The sequence below is a fragment of the Sarcophilus harrisii genome, chromosome 2 (assembly GCF_902635505.1).
Source record: "Sarcophilus harrisii chromosome 2, mSarHar1.11, whole genome shotgun sequence".
Classification (NCBI taxonomy): Eukaryota; Metazoa; Chordata; class Mammalia; order Dasyuromorphia; family Dasyuridae; genus Sarcophilus; species Sarcophilus harrisii.
The window spans coordinates 631,487,988-631,507,384 of NC_045427.1; the positions used below are offsets into that span (position 1 = coordinate 631,487,988).

General features: G+C 45.3%; 1 protein-coding gene across 5 annotated transcripts in view; it reads right to left on the bottom strand.

Annotated features, from left to right (window-relative positions):
- Positions 1–4,250: 4,250 nt before the first annotated feature.
- Positions 4,251–19,397, bottom strand: part of LINGO1 (leucine rich repeat and Ig domain containing 1) — a 493,542-nt gene continuing 478,395 nt past the window's right edge. For all 5 annotated transcript variants that reach the window (XM_031956817.1, XM_031956818.1, XM_031956819.1 and 2 more), the window contains one exon: positions 4,251–7,252. In XM_031956817.1, coding sequence (XP_031812677.1) covers positions 5,399–7,240 — 1,842 coding nt within the window. In that variant the 5' untranslated portion in view covers positions 7,241–7,252 and the 3' untranslated portion in view covers positions 4,251–5,398. The remainder of the gene's footprint in view (positions 7,253–19,397) is intronic.

Sequence of the window (19,397 nt, forward strand, 5' to 3'; positions counted from 1 at the left end):
ACTCAAAATCTTATAAAAATGTAGGTTGAACACGCTCCTTACATGTAACTTGAAAAACAAATCACTATTGAAATTAAAGGAACAAAGCAAAAAATCAAATGTGCTAGAGATGAATCTGGGGTGAGCCTCTTATCTCATCAAGGAGGTCGTTGGGAAATTCTTAAAAGATAAGCTCTTGACATCATTAAAAAGACATGGCCAAGCTCACAAAGGGATGGGGGTCTGGAGTCTAGAGAAGGGGAAGCTGGAGAGTGAGACTTCTCAGAGAGAGAACCTATAACATAACAAGGAATTCTAGAAACACAGCCTTGAACTCCCAGGGGGTTGGGGAAGTGAGGCTGTGAAATGATTGTAAGGGGCTTTTTAATCCATATTTGGATCGGGAAATAAGCAAGCATATCTTTAGAAAGCTGAATAAATAATGTCTCACATATATGTATAATGACTTTTCAAGTGAATATAGATGCTGTTGGGATTAATAAAATTAAAATTCATTTTAAAATGCCACTGAATTCATAGCAGCTTTTTGTTTAATCCTGTATTTTCTTAGTAAATTAGGCTTGATGTAATGAATGCTAATAGGGCTTACTCTATCGTGGTGTAGGGGGACCATGAAATTTTTTAAGGATAAAAAAGTGTTTCCCATTCTCAGATATTGGAATTCTTTGTTATAAATGCAGTAGGCCTAGATCTTAACATCAGAGAACTTGGCAGTTAGAAGGGACTATGTCTCACTGGTCTCTGAATCCTATTACAACTTATCTGATGAGGGGGTGAGTCATCCACCCTTTACTCAAAGACCTCTACTGGGGATGGGGAGCTCATTACCTCCCAAGACAGCTGATTCTACTTTTGTTCAATACTGTTAGTGAATTTTTCTATATATCCAGACAAAATTTGCCTCTAAGTCACTGTTGAGGGAATTTATACCCAGAAACGCCCTCTAACTCTAAATTCTCTATTTTGAAGAAAAAGAAATGGATCTAAAGTGATGAACTGACTTCAAATCAGAGCTTTTTGAATCATACTATACTATAGCAAGGCATTTGACATTGGCATTGTCTCATACTAGCCTTGCATATAAGAAGGAAGACAGGCGAAATTAAGGTTGATTGAGATGTAGGTTATGTGATCAACCTGGAGGGAAGTCTCTACTGGAGGGCACATGGTCCTATCTTCTGCCCTGTTCTGTTCAACATTTTCATCAGTGGCCTAAATGAAGACAGAATGCATTGATTATCATATTTATAAGTCCCAAATTTCCAAGAGAAAAGGAAGATAATGGACCCCACACTCAGGCTCCAAATAGATCTTGGTCAGCTGTAGAGATCAGCTGAGCCTTAGAAGATGAAAGTTAGCAAGAATCAATGTAAAGTCTTCTATATAGGCCAAAAAAATCAATTGGTACAAGTGCACGCTTTGGGAAACATGTCATATTCTCTTGAAAATGATTTGAAAAAAATATCTTGGGAATTTAAGTGGACACAGTTCAGTATGAATCAATGGTGTGACGCAGCAGAGAGAAAAATTAAGACATGATTAATTTGCATTCATAGAAGCCTACAAAAGAAACCTGCTAGAGGGAGGCAGATTGGAGGTTAAGCCATTATAGCTATCTTTGAGTATTTTAAGGGCTGTCACATGGAAGAGGAATTGGTCTTGGCTCCAGAACCAAGAACAAAGGAATCTCTGTCATGGCCCCACATGTGCTTTATTTGCTTATTTCTCCAAAACAGGTATCACACATTGTAGTAGTACAGATGTCTTGTTTTCCTCCTGGGCTATACGCTTCCTAAGGGAATGGATCATGTTTAATATAGTGCTCTGTATATAGTATATATTTAATAAATATTTTTTGAATAAGCAAAAACTGCCAGGAGGCATATTTCATGATAACTAATAGACTCATAATGCTTGAGCTTGAAGGGACTTCGCAAGCCTTGGCCTGGAATTGAGGTCAAAGGTGGGATTTGAACTTAGGTCACCTGATTCATAATCCAATGCTTTTTTGGCTTTGCTGATGTTAGCACAATGTAAGGGATGGCTTCCTAACAATTAGGGCTGTTCAAAAATAAAGAGGGATCCCCTGGGAGGTGGTGAGTTTTCTGGCAAATGGAAAGTGGAAGGGATAGTTTAGAGAGAATCCTAGAGCTAGAACAGGGGTTCTGAACACACACACACACACACACACACACACACACATTGTTGACTTTTACCTGCACAGATAAGAGTTGTACAAGGTGACCATGCAGATCCTTTCCAACTCTCATGCTAGGGCTTTTGCTTTTTTGATTGTATTACTTAAATAGCCCAAAGGAAGCTGACTTGTAGACTTGGGGCAAAGCACTCAACCTGATCCATAGCTTTTCTATCTGTAAAAAAAGGGAGTTTCTCCCAGTTTTGAGATTCTAGGAATCTGTGATAGCCCCAAGGACTCCCATACTTACAAAGTAACCTGATGTTTCACAGAAGAAGGGAAAAATAATAACATTTTAAGCTTCTCCACTCCCCTCAGCTTCTCAAACAACACTTTAAACTTTAATTCTGCTTACCTTGAGTCCTTGCTAGGGGGAACCCAACTAGGGGATATCCAGTTTCTGCAAAAGTACCTACCTCCCCAGCCCCATTAAGGTCATGGATCAAGAGACCTGCGAAGCTTTCTAGTCCAGCTTTCTCATTTATACATATGGAAACTGATGCCCAGGACAGTGAAGTAATTTTCTCAGAATTATAAAGTGGAGTGTCCCAAGTCTCCTCAGGATGTTTCGTCACCCTCAAGAAAATGTGCTTTGTTGGGGCCCAGCCCCTAGACTGCAGTTATAGAAAACCATACCGTATTATGCAAAGATGCTGAATTTGGAGATTGACTCCCGACTCTGTCCCTTGCTACCAGAGTTATACTGAGCATTTACATTAGGTCTTTGTTTTCCCATTTCTAAAAGGTAGGGGTTGGGCCAAAGAGCCTCTGAGATGGCTTCTGGTCCTAGGCTTGTGATTGCCATGAGCAGACACCTGCCCTCTTTAGTCTTTCTATACAGACAGACACCATAGTGTCTCCTTGTGAGATGGGTGAGAAGGCCAGGGGCCCTAAGCTTAATTGGGGAGGAGAAGGGGAAAAGGGATGGTTCAGGGACAGTGAGGGTGAGCAGCTGCTTGCACTCTCCCCACATCCTGACCTTCCCTTTCTCCCACCCCAGCCTTTCTCCAGGCTGCCACCATCAGCCCCCTCATCATTCCCAGCTCAGGGAGACAGTACAGCTTTCCTTCCTCATTGCTCTGAAGGCCCCTGGGGCCAGCCTTCAGCCCCAGCTTCTCTCCATGTCTCTGCCTTCCTCCCCACCACCCCTCACCCCAAGCCAGAGAAGCTGCTATGAGAGGCCCAGGTTTCAGTCTTCCACCTTTTCTGCCCTCCCCATCCCCTCCTCCTCTCCCACCCCCATTCTGTATTCTGTGTCATCTAGCAAGGTTTCCCTTCCCTGTTACTCCCTTAGGGGAGATGGTAAATCAGTCTGCTAGGATTCAGTCTGAGCGGCTTCAAGGTGGCAAAGCCAGGATCCCAGAGGGAAAGGGGATCGAGGACCTCAACTAAGTCTGAGTGCAACTGGCTCACTGTGAAGACAAGGAAACTGAAATCCAGAGAAAGAAGGCCCTGATGATTTGGACCCAGGTATTTGGATTCCAAAGCCAGCATTCTCCTCACACCTTTCTATGGGAAGTTTCAGAGACCAATTTTGGCCCATTGTAGGGCAGAGCATAAGTTCTGTTTCTGGGACGGTGGAGTGGTCTGCCTCCACAAGTACTGAGCTCCCCATTCCCCGAAAATACTCAAGCAGAGGCTGGAAGACAGAGATGGGAATTGGAGGGGCCTTTATGGGGTTTGAGGATCCTTGAGGGAATGTTGAGGATGATGGCCTTAAGGGCCTTTTGCTCCTGAGACCCACAAAACTACCAACTGTTTTGATGATTTAAGACCACTCTAACTTTTGGGCTCTCAGGAAGGTACTGAGCCGCAGGAAGCTTTCTGAATCAAGAACTGTTTGGTGCAATTCTGAACATACACCCTCCTCCCTGGTAACTCGTGATCCATCCCCAGGTACCATCATCTTTCAGATGGAATCATATAGAGAACCCATGGTTCTTAGCTCCTTCTACCTGGTCTCGCAGGGGGCAATCTCAGAACAGGAGCCACTCAGGACCAGGTGATGATGATAATGAACGTTAACAACAATATAACAACAACAACAACAACATCCATGATAATAGCTCCCACGGACCTAGCTCTCTATAATTTATAGAAAGCATTTCCATCTGTTATCTCATGTAAACCTCACAACAGCCCTGTGAGGTAGGCAGGACAGATTCCATTACACCCAATTTATAAATGTCTAAACAGAGGCTCGGAGAGGAGAATCAACTTCCCAAGTTTACACAGCCAGTCAGTGGCAGAACTGGGGCTTTAACCCAAGGCCACATCCCCGCTACCCAGACTTATGATTTTCCCATGGATCCTTGGCTTTGGGGAAACCACAGGCAATCACTCATCCCTGGCACTGAATGGTCGGCTGCTTTCCCCCCTTAGGCCATTCCGGCTCCACAGCAGGTAACATGGAAACCCCCAAGCTGGAATCCAACCTGATCTCCAGTTGACCCCTAGACTTCACACCAGCCTTTAGGACAGGACCTGACTAGAGGAGTATTCTCTGAGCGGAAGGTCTGACCGACCCGGAGGTTGCGGTAGGGATTGGGAGAAGCAATACCACTGTGATCTGTTACCTCTTTTCCAGGGGAGGCCCTCTTCACAGGCTAAGAAGATGAAAGAGGATGACAAAAAAGAGGAGGAAGAGGGGAGATCTGATTGGGCATGAGGTCTAGACAGATCAGGAAGTCAAAAGTTTGCATTCCAACTATCTATAGGAAATAGTTTTTTTTATTATTTCAAGTTTTCATAAAAATCCATAATTATTGAAACCCAAGTTACAGAGGAAGTTCTTAACTTTTTTATTGATTTATTGAATTTTTTGTGTTTCTTGGTTCGTTGTTTGTTTTGTTCTGCAGTGGCCTCTGACCCCAGTCCGTCAGAGCATGTCCCTACAAACACTGAGTCCAAACACCTGGCCAGATGTTGTCCTTGTATAAAGAGAGCGGATGGTGAGGGCTGGGGCCGGGCCAGGGCTGTGTACTGGACAGGGGGCGAGGGCAGTATGGGTGAGATTGGATGGGAGAAGTGGAAGGAATTGTGAGAGAGACAGAGAGAAAGAAAGAGAGAAAGAGAGGGAGAGAGAGGGAAAGAAAGAAAGGGAAAGAGAGAGATTGCCATGTTAAGTCTCAAAGTTTCATGTCCAGGGGCCTGGGGTGGTCCCTTCCTGCACCCCTGGACACCCTTGCCCCCTGCCCTGCCTCAGATCATTTTCATATTAAACTTGCGGGGGGCATCGGCAGAGCTGATGCCAGCGTCTGACTTGCGGGGGACATATTCGATCTCAATGTTGTGCTTTGTGTTGCCTTTTCCTCGGCTCCAGAGAAATAGGAGGACGAGGCAGAAGAGGACCACGCCCAAGAAGGAGATGAAGCCCATGGTGGTGGCGATGATGAGAGTCTTGATGTCAAAAGGGAAAGGCACGGTGGCGCGCGTGCTGTTGGCGTCGCTCTCGTTGGGCAAGTTGGAGATGAAGGCGAAGGTCTTATTGGGCTGATGGGGCCAGTCCGGCGAGTAGCTCCGTACGTGCAGGTGAGCCAGCATGGAGTCGTTCCCGCCGGCGTTGGCAGCGATGCACAGATAGGTGCCGTTGTCCTGGATCTGGGCGTAACGCACCTCCAGGGTGCCGTCGGGGAAGACGGTCAGCCGTCCGTTGCTCTTGGCGGAGATGAGGTGCTTGCGGGGTGAGAGCCAGAGGATCGTGGGTGGCGGGTCCCCATCGGCTCGACAGACAAACTGCACTGTGTGGCCTTCGTCCACAAAGACCTGCTGCGGTTTGCGGTCCCGGATCCGGGCCCGGCGGCAGGTGAAGTAATTAGGCAAGAGGACGTCGGGGAAGTCCTTGAACTCCTTGCCCTGGACAAACTCCGGCGTGGCACACGTCGGCTGCTGCTTGTTGAAGTTGAGCCGCCAGCGGCGCCGGAAGACCCAGAGCAGGCGGCAGTCGCAGGCCAGCGGGTTGTTGTCCAGGATCAGCGTCTCTAGGTTGCCCACCGAGTGGAACGCAGACTCCTCTAGGGTGGTCAGCTGGTTCCCAGACACGTTCAGGATACGTAGGTAGTTGAGTCCTCGGAAGGCGTAGGGCTCCACCATCATGAGCTGACCCCCAACTAGCTGGATCTCCTGCAGCCGCAGCAGGTCATGGAGCATGGACCCCTCGATGGTCAGGATGGGGTTGTAGGACAGGTTGAGGAAGCGGAGATAGACCAGGTGGCGCACCGAGACGTAGGGGATGGCGGTCAGGTTGCAGTGAGTGATGGACAGCGAGGTCAGATTGAGGCCGTAGAGGCAGTTGGAGGTCATGGTGTCCAGGTAGGGCCAGTGGGAGATCTCCAGGACCTTGAGCCGGTACAGCCTCTTGAACGAGTAGTCCCGGATGGCGTTGATGTTGAGATGGCGCAGCCGCAGCACGATCAGCCCGTGCAGGTGGGAGAGCGCCTCGGTGGGGATGGAGGTCAGGTTGCACTTCTCCAGCGTGAGCTGCTCCAGGCTGTTGAGGCCGCTGAAGGCTCGGTGGGAGATGTAGACGAGGTCATTGTCTCCGACCTCCAGGGACTTGAGGTTATACAGGTCCTGGAACATATAGTCCAAGAGAATGACGATCTTGTTCTCGCTGATGTCCAGCTTGGTCAGGTTGCTGAGGCCCGTGAAGACGCCCAAGGGGATGAGCTTGAGCCGGTTGCTGCGCAGCCCCAGAGTCCTGAGGTTGAAGAGATTGTTGAAGGCTCCGGGCTCCACGGCACTGACAATGTTCTCGTTGAGTTCCAGCTCTTCCAAGTGGGGGTAGCTGGCGAACTCGTCCTGGTTGAGAGTTTTTATGCGGTTCTTACCCAGGTCCAGGAGCCGGGTCTCCGTGGGGATGCCCTCGGGCACGGCGATGAACCGCTTCCGGTGGCAGAGGACAGAGCGCTCCTGGGGCAAGCATTCGCAGCGGGGCGGGCAGCCCGTGGCCGAGCCCGACAGCACAGAGCCCAGCACCAGCAGGAGGATCGGCTGCCAGCAGGCCAGGATGGGGGTGTGCATGCTAGCGTCCCCGGCGATCATCCTCTCTCTCACCTGCAGCCGAGACAAACACAAGAGGGAGGACACGGCGTTAGATGGACTCTGGCAAGGGAGCGCAGCAATGGGCGGTTAGAGCAGAAGGGGCTTAGGGACTCCCCGGGCTACCCCGCTCATCTGACAAAGAAGGAAACTGAGGACTAAAGAAGGTGAGATGATGTGTCCAGGGTCCCAATGCTCTTTCTACTAATCAAGGGGAACAGGAAGGAACAATAATAACAGTAGTAAAGGATATTTTACACCCCGTTTTCAGGATTACATGTAAAACTGCTATTTTGTTCAGTTTTCCTAAGCCCTGAGACCTGCAGGACTATCGGATTTTTCTCTCTGTACCCCCAGAGCCCAGGCCTAGCACACAGTAGGTATTTAATAGTTGTCCATTGACTGGTTACCGTTCAGGGGCCCTGAGGCAGAGATAGAGGGACAGAGGGAGGAAAAGCAGAGATTTTAAGATCCCCGGATTGGGATTGTAGAGACAATTCAGCTCCCACTGACACAATGTTGTGATTTGACTTCCCGTTCAATGAGCATTTGCTACAAGGTGTTGGGAACTCTGCCTTAGAGATTCAGGGGAAAGGAAATGGGCCCTGACCTCAAGAGGTTTCTTGAGGTGAATGTGAAGGTATAGGTATATGTATATATAGATGTATATTTACTGTGTGTATGTACATACACATACACATAGACATGTACTGTCTATATGTACATATACACATACACACAGTATATATACATATATATGTACGTGTATGCATGTGTGTCTACATGTATCTGCATTGTGTATGTATATATGTATATAGTACATATGTACACACACATACACATCGATAGTCTCAAAGTAAATATAAAGGGAATCAGGCTGGTCTTGTGTAGGAGGCAGAGGAACAGAACCTTGAAGGTGGAAGAGGTGGGGTAGGGAAAGAATATCTTCCACCCCTGGGTGGAATGGGGCGGCCATCCCCATGCAAAGGTATGGAGGCAGGGAAGTTGTGTATGCTCTTGTGAGATAACTAGCCCCAGTAAGAGAATGCTCACTCAGCAGATGAGGAGGCTGAGAGTGGGGGTGGGAATGAAACCTAAAGCCATCCCACCACCTCTCTGGTTTCCATCCATCCTACACATCTGGATGATGTTCCTGGGGGCAGGGCACCCTAGCTCATGTCCCCACAGTTCCGAGGCAGAGTCAGCCCTCTCTCTGTCCAGGAGGAGCTCACTGGATTGTAGAAAAGAAGCCATATCTGCCGTTGTAAGTCGCTTAGTTCTCCCTTACCCACTCACTTCCTTCTCCCGCTGGGCATCTCCTTCTTAGCTCAGATGTGAGCGGGATGTCCTCCTTCTATGTCTAACCCCACAGGATAGCCCAGCAGACACCCATGTCCAACAGTCATTCCCCGTACACAGTGAGATGGTCCTGAATCCGTGTGGATCCTTAGAAAGAACCATGGCCATGAAGGGAGGCCCTCTCTTCTCCCCCAGACTCAGCCTGGATTAATGAAAAGGCACCGCTTGGGTTCAGCTAACTTGGGTCTGAATCCTGGTTCTGCCACTTCCTAGATCTGTCACCTTGGGCAAGCTCCTCCCCTTTCCCTTTCTCTCCCTCCCCCTTTTCTTCTCCCTCTCTCTGCTCTCTCTCTCCCTTCTCTCTCTTAATAGTAATAACTGTGTATTTTTTTAAAATATACATGCAAAGATAGTTTTCAACATTCACCCTTGCAAAACCTTGTGTTTCAAACTGCTCTCCCTCCTTCCCCATCTCCCCCTTCCCTAGACAGCAAGTAACCCAATATATGTCAGACAGGTGCAATTCTCCTATACATATTTCCACATTTATCGTGCTGCACAAGAAAAATCAGATCAAAAAGGGAAAAAGAAAATAAGAAAGAAAAAATGGGCAAGCAAACAACAGCAAGCAAAAAAGGTGAAAATATTATGTTGTGATCCACAGTAAGTCTCTATAGTTCTCTCTCTGAAGACAAATGGCTCTCTCCATCACAAGACCTTTGGAATTGGCCTGAATCACCTCATTGTTGAAAAGAGTCAAGTCCATCACATCACACAATTTTGCTGTTGCTGTGTACAATGATTTCCTGGTCTTGCTCACTTCCCTCAGCATCAGTTCATGTAAGTCTCTCCAGGCCTTTCTGAAACCATCCTGCTGGTCATTTCTTATAGAACAATAATATGCCATAGCATTTATGTACCATAACTTATTCAGCTATTCCCTAACTGATGGGCATCCACTCAATTTCTAGTTCCTTATCACTGCAAAAGGGCTGCTACAAACATTTTTGCACATGTGGGTCCCTCCCCTTTTTCATGATCTCTTTGCAATACAGGCCCAGTACAGACACTGCTGGATCAAAGAATATGCACAGTTTGATAACACTTTGGACATAGTTCCATATTGTTCTCCAGGATGGTTGGATCAGTTTGCAACTCCAGCAACAATGTATTAGTGTCCCAGTGATCCTGCATCCCCTCCAGCATTTATTATTATCTTTTCCTCTCATCTTAGCCAATTTCAGAGGTGTGAGGTGGTACCTCAGAATTGTCTTAATTTGCATTTTTCTAATCAAATTTTTATACCTAGAAATAGCTTTAATGTCTTCATCTAAAAATTGTCTGTTCCTTATCCCTTGACAGTTTATCAGTTGGGAAAAGGCCATTCTCTTCTCAGGCTCTGGGTTTCCTCATCAGCAAAGTGACAAGATTGGACTGGATGGTTCTTAATTTTCCTTCCAATTCTGGATTTAAAATTGAGGACTATTATTCCTATATTTCAGATGAGGAAACCTTCCTGGAGAAGGTGATCAACTTGCCCAGACTTAGATCTGTAGCTCTATTTTGGAAGAAAAAAAATATGGGATTAGGAGATAGAAGGGTTCAGGTCAGCTAAGTAGTGCAGTGGATAGAGCACTGAGTTTGGAGTCGGGAAGACTCATCTTCCCAAGTTCAAATCTGGCCTCATTTACTAGCTGTGTGACCGTGGGTAAATCAATTGACCTCTGTCAGTTTTCCTCAACTATAAAATGGGAATCATAATAATACCTACTTCCCACTGTAAGGATCAAATGAGATAATATGGGTAAAATGCTTAGTTCATAGTAGACACTTAATAAATGCTTGTTCTCTTCTCCTTCCTATTAGGAACATATTCGCTTTCTATAGTCTTGGTCAATTACTCAATGTCTCTGAACCTCAGGTTCTCCCACCATGATATGATCCCAATAATCAGAGGATCAGAAATTTAGAGCCAGAAGGAATCCGAGAGATGATCCTGGCCCCCTATGGTTGTTGCTGGATTTCTAAACCTTCGGTACTCTGTCGATGGGACTTAACAGCAGGTGTTGTCTAATTCCTTGAGAAGGAGCGACTTGGTCCCTACGTCCCCAGTGTTCCAGAATCCCAGGGAGAAGGCTCACGGGCACAATGACTGTGCTAAGTGGTCTCCATTGCTAGTTTGCTGAGGAACTTTAGTCAGGTCAGCCTTACCCTCTCAGCTCCTCGGCCTCCCCAGAGTGCCACGAGTGGCTTGGCCCATATGGCTTCTGAGCCCCTTTCCAGTCCTGATACTTTCCCATTTCATTTCCTGCTGTCACAGAGAAGTGAAAATCAGGCTGCTGGAGGAGGCCAAACTGGGCTCCTGGACAAGCTCCACTCTCTCCTCAAGATAAATACTGGCTACTGGTATTAATTATGGTCTATAAAGTACTGCCATTCTCATAGGCCTGATAGCATCCTAGATTTGAAGTTTGGACTTCAGATCACCTTGTCCCACCCTTCGGTTCAGAGAGAAGGGAGCTGAGGGCCCAGAGGGTGATTTCTAGGTCCCACCAGTGGCACTTGACAGGTCTAGGATTAGATCTGAAGCTCTGACCCCTAACTGGCTCTCTTGTGGTCTATATTTGTATTCCCAGTGCCCAGCATGGTGGCAAGACACTGTAAATGACTATAATAAATGCCTGTTCATTTATTGCTTAATAGTTATACCGTTTTCCCTCCTCCCCCCATGGTTTTGGAGTAGGGATGAACCTGAGAGAGCATCTCATCCAACTCTCTCATTGACAGATGAGAAAATGGAGGGCAGAGGAGGAGAGGATTTGGCCAGATCGTTAGTAAGGAGCAGGGGCTGCTTGAGTGAGAATCCGGTAGCTTCTCATCCTTCCTTCCGTGTCTCTCCATCTTAGTTCCTTCTCCCTTCCCACCTGACCTCAATCCTCAGGGATCCTTTACTCTCCCTTTCGTCAGAATCACACACGCTCTAGTGACCCACCAGCAAAGAAAACATCCTGACAGGTGATCAATAAGTAATTGGGAAAGCAGCTGGGGCCACGTCTGGTGTGAATCCTGGAAATGGTGAGAGATAAATGGGCCTTTTAGCACCGAGTAGGCTGGCACATCATGCCCAGCCCCAATGAAGCTGGACCTGGACATGAGAACTCCAGAGCTGGACAAGCCCTCCAAGGCCATCTTGTCTGATCCTCTCCTTACAGAGAAGGAAACCGAGGCTGGGAATGTGAACTGAATTGTCCAAGGTTGCCCAGTGTACTTCAGGATTCCAAACAAGACTTTTCTGCAGGGAAACCCAAGGTCTGAGGTGCTCTGCCATACTGACTGTGGCAAAATCCCACACCTGTCCTCAGGGCCAGGCTTCCTTTGAGCCTTCCTTAGGCCTTCTGGGTAAAAATGTCTGACTTGGCTCTGCTTCAACCACTCAAGTGTGGCGTGTAGACCACTTCAATACCATGAGCTACTCCCTGGCTCCAACACCCACTTACGTTCCCCATCACCTGCCAAATGATGAAAATGCAAATCCTGGCATCAGAAGGCCTTCCAATCTGACTCTCCTGGTTGGATCAAGCTCCTCACGCTCCCATCTACCTCCTCATGTGGGTAATGAGAATAAGAAGGAACCTGAAGACTTGAGTAAGTTCAATTTGTTCATTTGAAAGACACGGATAAAGAGGCTTGGGGAGGTCACATGGGTAGGATGGGGTCTAAGGTGGAGCTGAGATTTGAACCTCTCTGCTCAAAATCTAGAGACAGGAAGCAAAAAAAAGACAGATTGTTGACTCAAGAGTCAGGAAAGCCCCAGGCTCAAGTCCTCTCTCTGACATATACTGGCCACATGATGGGGGGGGGGGGTGACTCACTCGCCCTCCTGCCCCAGATAACTCCAATGACCATAAGCTACCAGAAAATGGTGCTGCTCTGCACTGGCAGAGGGAGATTCCTTACCTGGCAATTTCCCACAGATCTAGAAACTCACTTTATCCCTTCTGATCGCAAAACCAGTGTCCTTTTGCTAAAACTATTACTTAGCCAAGACCATCCCATTAAATACATATTTTAATATATTATAATAATAGTGACTTTTTACCAAGGTGGAGATAAGTTATAATATAATGATATATTCCAGATGTGTATTCCATATATAAAATCTTATTCACATGTCATCTACATGAAACATGTGTAATTACATATATGTATATAAAAATATACCACATAAATGTACATGGAATTATATGTGTTCCTGGTTAAATTTCATATAGGAAATGTATATGTAACTATATGGTATATTAATATATGAAGTTACATATGGATATACAATAATTTTTATGCTTCCAATATGTGTAACATATATAGAACTATATACATATGTATGACTATTATATAAATATAGAGAACAGTAATCCTTTTCAAATTTCATATAGGAAACATATGTAACTATATAGTATATTAACATATGCAGTTACATATGTATATACAATCATTTTTATGCTTCCAATATGTATAACATATATAGAACTATATACATATGACCATTATATAAATATAGAGAACAGTATTCCTTTTCAGATTTCATATACAAAATCCATATGTAACTATATAAATATATGTGATTATACGTGCCCATTGTTATTGTTTTCCCTTTGTTCTTGAAGATGACCATGGCATCAGTGTGGTGATGGCATGACCAGCAAGTGAATTGGATTTGAATGAGGGAGATCCGTGCAAGGTCAACTGCTTTGCTTTGTCTCCGGGAGCCATCTGGATCCTACGGCCAGATATAGATCAGGACGACTGGAGATGCATATGGAGGTCGATTTCATTCATATGAAACTGTGTATTTATCATGCAAATATATGCAACTGTATATTCCTGCTCAAATTTCACACATGAAACCGGTACAACTACATGTAGTATAAAATGTTTATACATGTATGTATACGTACACGAAGACAGAGAAATAGAGCTAATTATGTTTACATTGTATATAATATGTATGCATATATTATATTATACACACATATATTATATATACATACATATATGTATATAATGCCTATTATATATATAATTTTATTGTATATCATGTTATATATGTATATGATGGATATGTTACAAAATATGCATGTAACTATATATATTTCTGTACACATTTCATACATTAATATATATGTAACTGTGTAATCTCTAAATATATGAAATCATATATGGCTCCCTAGAATCCTATTCATATTTCATACATGTGAAACACATGCAAGGAGATACAAATATATAAATAGAACTATACTGTAAAGGGCTGAAACTCTGAGTTGATGCACTGGGGTGGGACAATTGAGCACTCAAGGCTAATTATCGATTGGACAATACTCTATTAGCATATGCTTGGGATATGGCCCTTCCCACTATTGCATGCTGGCTTGATAATTGTTGTATACAGAGAATTGTGGGAAGGACTAGGGGGTGGAGTAAGACAAGCCAGGGTCACTTTGGCGGTAGATGAGGAGAGGGAAGGTTGGGGAGATCCTGTGTCCATTCCCTTTACTCCTCCCCCTAAAGACCAAGAATAAAGACCAAGGACTTTTGCTTATCCTGACTCTGTCTGATTCTAAGGCATCCAGGGAGCTAACGCGGTCTTCACGCTATACATTCCTGTTCACATTTCATATGCAAAATATATGTGGTAACTATACATACACATATATGTATATATGTGTGTATATTGATATTCTGTTCATATTTTGCATATTGGAAACAATGTAACTCTCTACGTATACATGAATACATGCACTAACCATTCTCTGCAGCCTCCTCAAGCTCTGAGTAAGCAGCTAGTATTGTATTCTAGGCTTCAGAACTCAGAAACATTATGGCATTGCTAAGAGAGAGCTAGGCTCAAGTCAGAAAGAACTGAATTCAAATTCCACCTCAGACACTTACTAGCTATATGACCCTGGCCAAGTCATTTGACTTCTGTGCCTCAAGTTCCTCATCTATAAACTGGGGTTTATTATGTTGTTATGGGGTGTAATTTAAGTATTAGCTCTTAGCAAACCGGAGATTATTTCCCCTTTCAGTGTCTAAGAGCTCTAGATCCCTTAGCACTGGATGGAGAGCATCCAGGCTCTCGACTTAAGAGTCCAGAAAACAGAATATGTCCTATGTGACTCCAGAGTGCACCACCAACACCTGGAAGTCAGAGAGTGCAATTTTAAGCTTGTCTCACAGACTCCCCAAGATGGTAAATTATTTTCCTGTGGATTGTGGGAGCTGCAAGAGTCCTCAGGACAAAGACTGTCTAAGCTGGGGAGTCACCGGCTCATAGTTTTTGAGTCTGGCAGACATTAGATGCTATCAAATCCAACGTCTTCATTTTATAGAAGAGGATCTGGGGTCCAAAATGGTGAAACTTGCCTATGATTATCAGGTAGATCTAGAATCTGAATCCAGATCCTAGATTTGAAATCCTTCTATTTCAAATCCAGTCCCCGTTCCACTGACCTATGCTGCCTCTCATGTGAGTCAACATTGCCTGGTAGATAGAGAGACATGGCCCTGGATTCAGAAATATCTGGGTTCAAGACCTGTCTCTGACATATACTGACCCTGTGACCCTGGACAGCTCTCTGAAGGGGAAGGGAAGGGAAGAGGCATTTATGGAACACCCATTATGGGCCAAGCACTATGTTCAGCACTTTACAAATATTATGCCATTTGATCTTCACAAGAAACTTGGAGGTAGGTGCTCACTTTACATTTGGAGAAACTGAGACAACATAAGTTAAGTGACTTGGAAGAGGATATTGAATCATTTGGGTTGAGATCTTCTCTCTCTCTCTCTGTTTCTGTCTCTGTCTGTCTGTCTGTCTCTGTATATAATATATATACATATATTACATATATATATATATATATATATATGTATGTATATTAGGACACAGAACAGGAAGCTGGTTGGAATATTAGAACGTTGAATTTCACAACTAGAAGAGAGCCCCAGAGTTCCTGCCATCCAACTTTCCGATTTGACAGATTAGGAAACTGAGGTTCAGAGAGATAGAGCCGACTTCCCCAAGATTATATAGGAAGGTGGTTCTAAGCCAAATGTAGAAAGCAGGTGTACTGGCTCCCGGCCCAGGGGCTTTCTTCCTGCCGCTCCATTGTTGTGGCTCCATGGCCCCTGCAAACACAGGAGCGGGGCTGTCTCGTGTCCATTCAGGCAGCTCCATATCTCCCATCCAAACTGGCCTGGTCTCTCAGCGGGGCTTAAACAGCCTGGCACTGTTTATAACATTGGTTCCTCTCCTAATTGCTGCTGCTCTGGAGGCTGCTTTCTGCATTTAAATCAGAGTTTTATTTTGGATACTTGCCCCCCTGAAGGGGTTCATTTGAGGGCACAGGTTTTCAAAATTGGACCAATAAATACAAAAGCAGTAAAAATCTCAGGCTTGGAGGGGGGAGGCCGGTCCTGGGAGGGACGCCCAGGTGTAAGGATAGCGGTTTCTGCCGGTCTGGATGGAAGAAGGATGCCACGTACTCACTAGCAGTAGACTGGGTCTTTGGGCCATTTTCTTGGGAGTCTAACCATGGCGCCATCCAGGTTTTCCTGTCTGCTGCCCCCAAGGTGGAGCAGTGTGATATAGTGGGAAAAGCACAAGGTCTGGGGGCATTAGATACGGGAGTCCTGGAGCTTCCATTTAGCAACTGGGTGACCTTGGAGAAAACTTCACATTTGACCTTTCTGAGTCTTAGTGCCCACATATTAAAAACCTCTGAGAACTTTTCAGCCTAGGATCCTAGAGCAAGCTTCATGCCCAGTTAGTTATCGAGTTCCCCTCTAACATCCCACATCTCTCACATCTGTCGGTCTCTGTCTGTTCCTTCTGTCCCCGCCAATGCAGCCCTCAGGAGCACCTGCCTGGACTGTCGAGGATGCAGGTGGCCCAGAGGATGGAGCATTAAGCACAGAGTCAGGAAGACAGGAGTTTCTATACTGCTTTGGACATCCATTAGTGGTATGATTCAGGAGGAATCATTCATCCTCCTCTAGTCTCAGTATCCTCATCTGTAAAATGGGAATAGTAAGAGCACCTCCCTCTGAGGGTTATTGGGAGGTTCAAATGATATATCGTATGCTAAAAACTTCAAATGCTAATTCTTATTGAGTGTGTTAAGGTAGCCTCTTAACAGGTATTTCTTTCTCCATCTTCTGTCCTAACTGCAATCTGTCTCTTCCATTGGCTGCCAGAATACTCTTCCATGTGGAAAAATCTGGTTAGGTTACTCTCCATTCAAATATTTTCCATGGCTTCCTTCAACTGCTAAGGAAAATTCAAATGTCTTTCCTCCTAAAATCAGGGAATATGGTCTTAAATGGTGATCTTTTCCACTTCCCTGTGCATTTCCTTATAGGAGTGTGTGTGTGTGTGTGTGTGTGTGTGTGCGTGTGCGTGTGCGTGCACATGCGCTTACTTAGAATATAGAATACAGACTGTTAGAACAGGAAGGGATTCTAGAACATAGAATGTGAGAGCTGGAAGGCACCTTAAAATATAATGTGTCAAAGTTGGGAGGGCCCTTGGAACAGAACATGGAATATGAGTTAGGTGGATCTTTAAAATGTAGAATATGAGAGATGGGAAATCCCTTAGAACATAAATCAGGGACAGAACATCTTAGAACACAGGAAGCCTAGAATATATATTAGAGCCAGATAGCACTTTAGAACATAGGATGCCAGAGTTTGGAAGAAACTAAGGGCAGAGAACTGAGAATGTCAGAGCCGAGGAAAGGTCCTCCCCAGTCTGACCTCCATCCCCTCCAATCTTTCTATCTTTGGTACGCACTGACCCTCACTCCATTCTCTACATTCTAGCTAAACTGGACCACTCTCCAGCCCTTACTGTTCCTGCTACATCTGTTTCACAATTACATAGAACTTTAGGTTTGTAAAGCACTTTACACACCTCCCTCTGATCACAGGCCCTCCTCTCTACCCTCACTTGTAGCATACCAAAGAGCAGGTCTGGGATTCAGTCAACATCTATGAAGCACCTAATGTATGCAGAGCTGGGGACTGAAAAGGGTACAAAGTTTGGAAGAGACACACAAATAAATAGAAGGAAAAGCTGGGGTTTAAACCTAGGCCAGAGGATCCTAAATCTAAAACTGGAAGATTTCAGGCCATTTTACAGAGGAGGAAACTGAGGTCTAGAGAGAGGAAACCAGGCAGTAGTTTGCTCAAGGTCACCGATAATAAGTAGCCAAAGTGAGATTTGCACTCGGGGTCCTCTGTCTCCATGTTCTGTGCTCAGCAGCAGCTTTACACTCCGTCCTTCCTTCCCTCTGCTCAGCCATTCCAAGAAAGCTAATCTCAACCCTGAGATGGAGAGGCAAGGACTGGAAAAGGGAGAGAAGGTCATCCAAGATGATGAAGAAGAAGGGAGGAGGAGTGACAGAGGGGAGGAGAGGAGGCTGACTCCTTGTCTTCCCCTATTTGTGTCGCCTGCCCATACCTAATTTCCCTTTCTTTCCTCATCCCTCGCTTGTCTGATTTCACATTATTTGCACCCTGGCTCCAGGGCATGAATCTGCCATTATTGTTTCATGGAATAATGCAGCAAGTTCATTTGAAAAAAACCTGAGCTCAGGGGCTGAGAGAGACCAGGTGCCCTTGGGGGGGGGGGAGGAGGAGGAGAAGGAACTGGGGCTGCCTTTGCCAAGAGGACAGGATGGCCTGAGACTCCTACCCCCAACCTCCTGCGTGTGTGTGTGTGTGTGTGTACAAGTGCATACAGCTGTGCATGAGTGTACGCATGTGTATATGAGTGTGTAAGAGTGTGTGACCATGTGTGTATGCACACGTATATATGTGAGCATGTAAGAGTGTGTGTCTGTGTGTGTATGTGAGTGTGTGTGCACACATGTACACACTTGAGGGTAGCAAGACCGCGACCAGGGAATTATCTCAGTATGAATTCAATTCAATTTAATTCAACAAGCATTTATTAGGTACCAATGATATGTCAGGCATCCCAGGCAGACTTTGGGGTCCCAAACCTCTTGCCAGAGTGAGCAGCATGAGCGGGTGAAGGCATATCACTACTCCAGGCCTCTGCCTTTCCAGCTATAAGCTGGGATCTAATACTTGCCCCCAAATCCCTTCCAGCTCTAATCTTGTGATCTCTCCTCACAGAATCTTTAGGGGTAAAGAGAGACCATTTTATCTGCAGACCTTAGGGGACCATAAGGTTAGGAGCTCTAAAGCTGGAAGGGACTTTTGAGGTTGCCGCTTCCAAACTACCCATTTTACAGATGAGCAAATGGAAGCCAGTGTCTTGCCCAAGTTCACATAGCACTGAAGTTTGAACTAAGGCTCTCTGACTCCAAAGCTGGGAATCTTTGTCTCTAATTTCTGACTGGGATGGGGGGAAAGCAGAAGAACGAGATGAAGACGATTAAACAAATGTAATTCTCAAGTCTCAAGTCCATTTAAATGTTGAGTGATCCTGAGGAAGCCATCTAACCTCCACGGGCCTGAATTTTCTCACCTATAAAATGAGATGGTTGAAGGAGACGACCTCAAAGGTCCCTCTAACTCTAAATCTATGATTCCCATGACCTTATTTCTCCCATGGACAATACATACAGAAACTGTCCCAATATCCCAAGATGCCCCACAGACCACTCTCTAGCTCACGTCTCTCAAGGAAGGAGAGAGAGACCATCTCAGTACCTTATTTCTCCCAAAGAAATGAAACACAGACCATCCTGTCACTTTACTTCTCCCATGAAAATAATATAACAAATTCATCTGCCGCCTTATTTCTCCAACAGGAAATACAAGCCCTTTTGC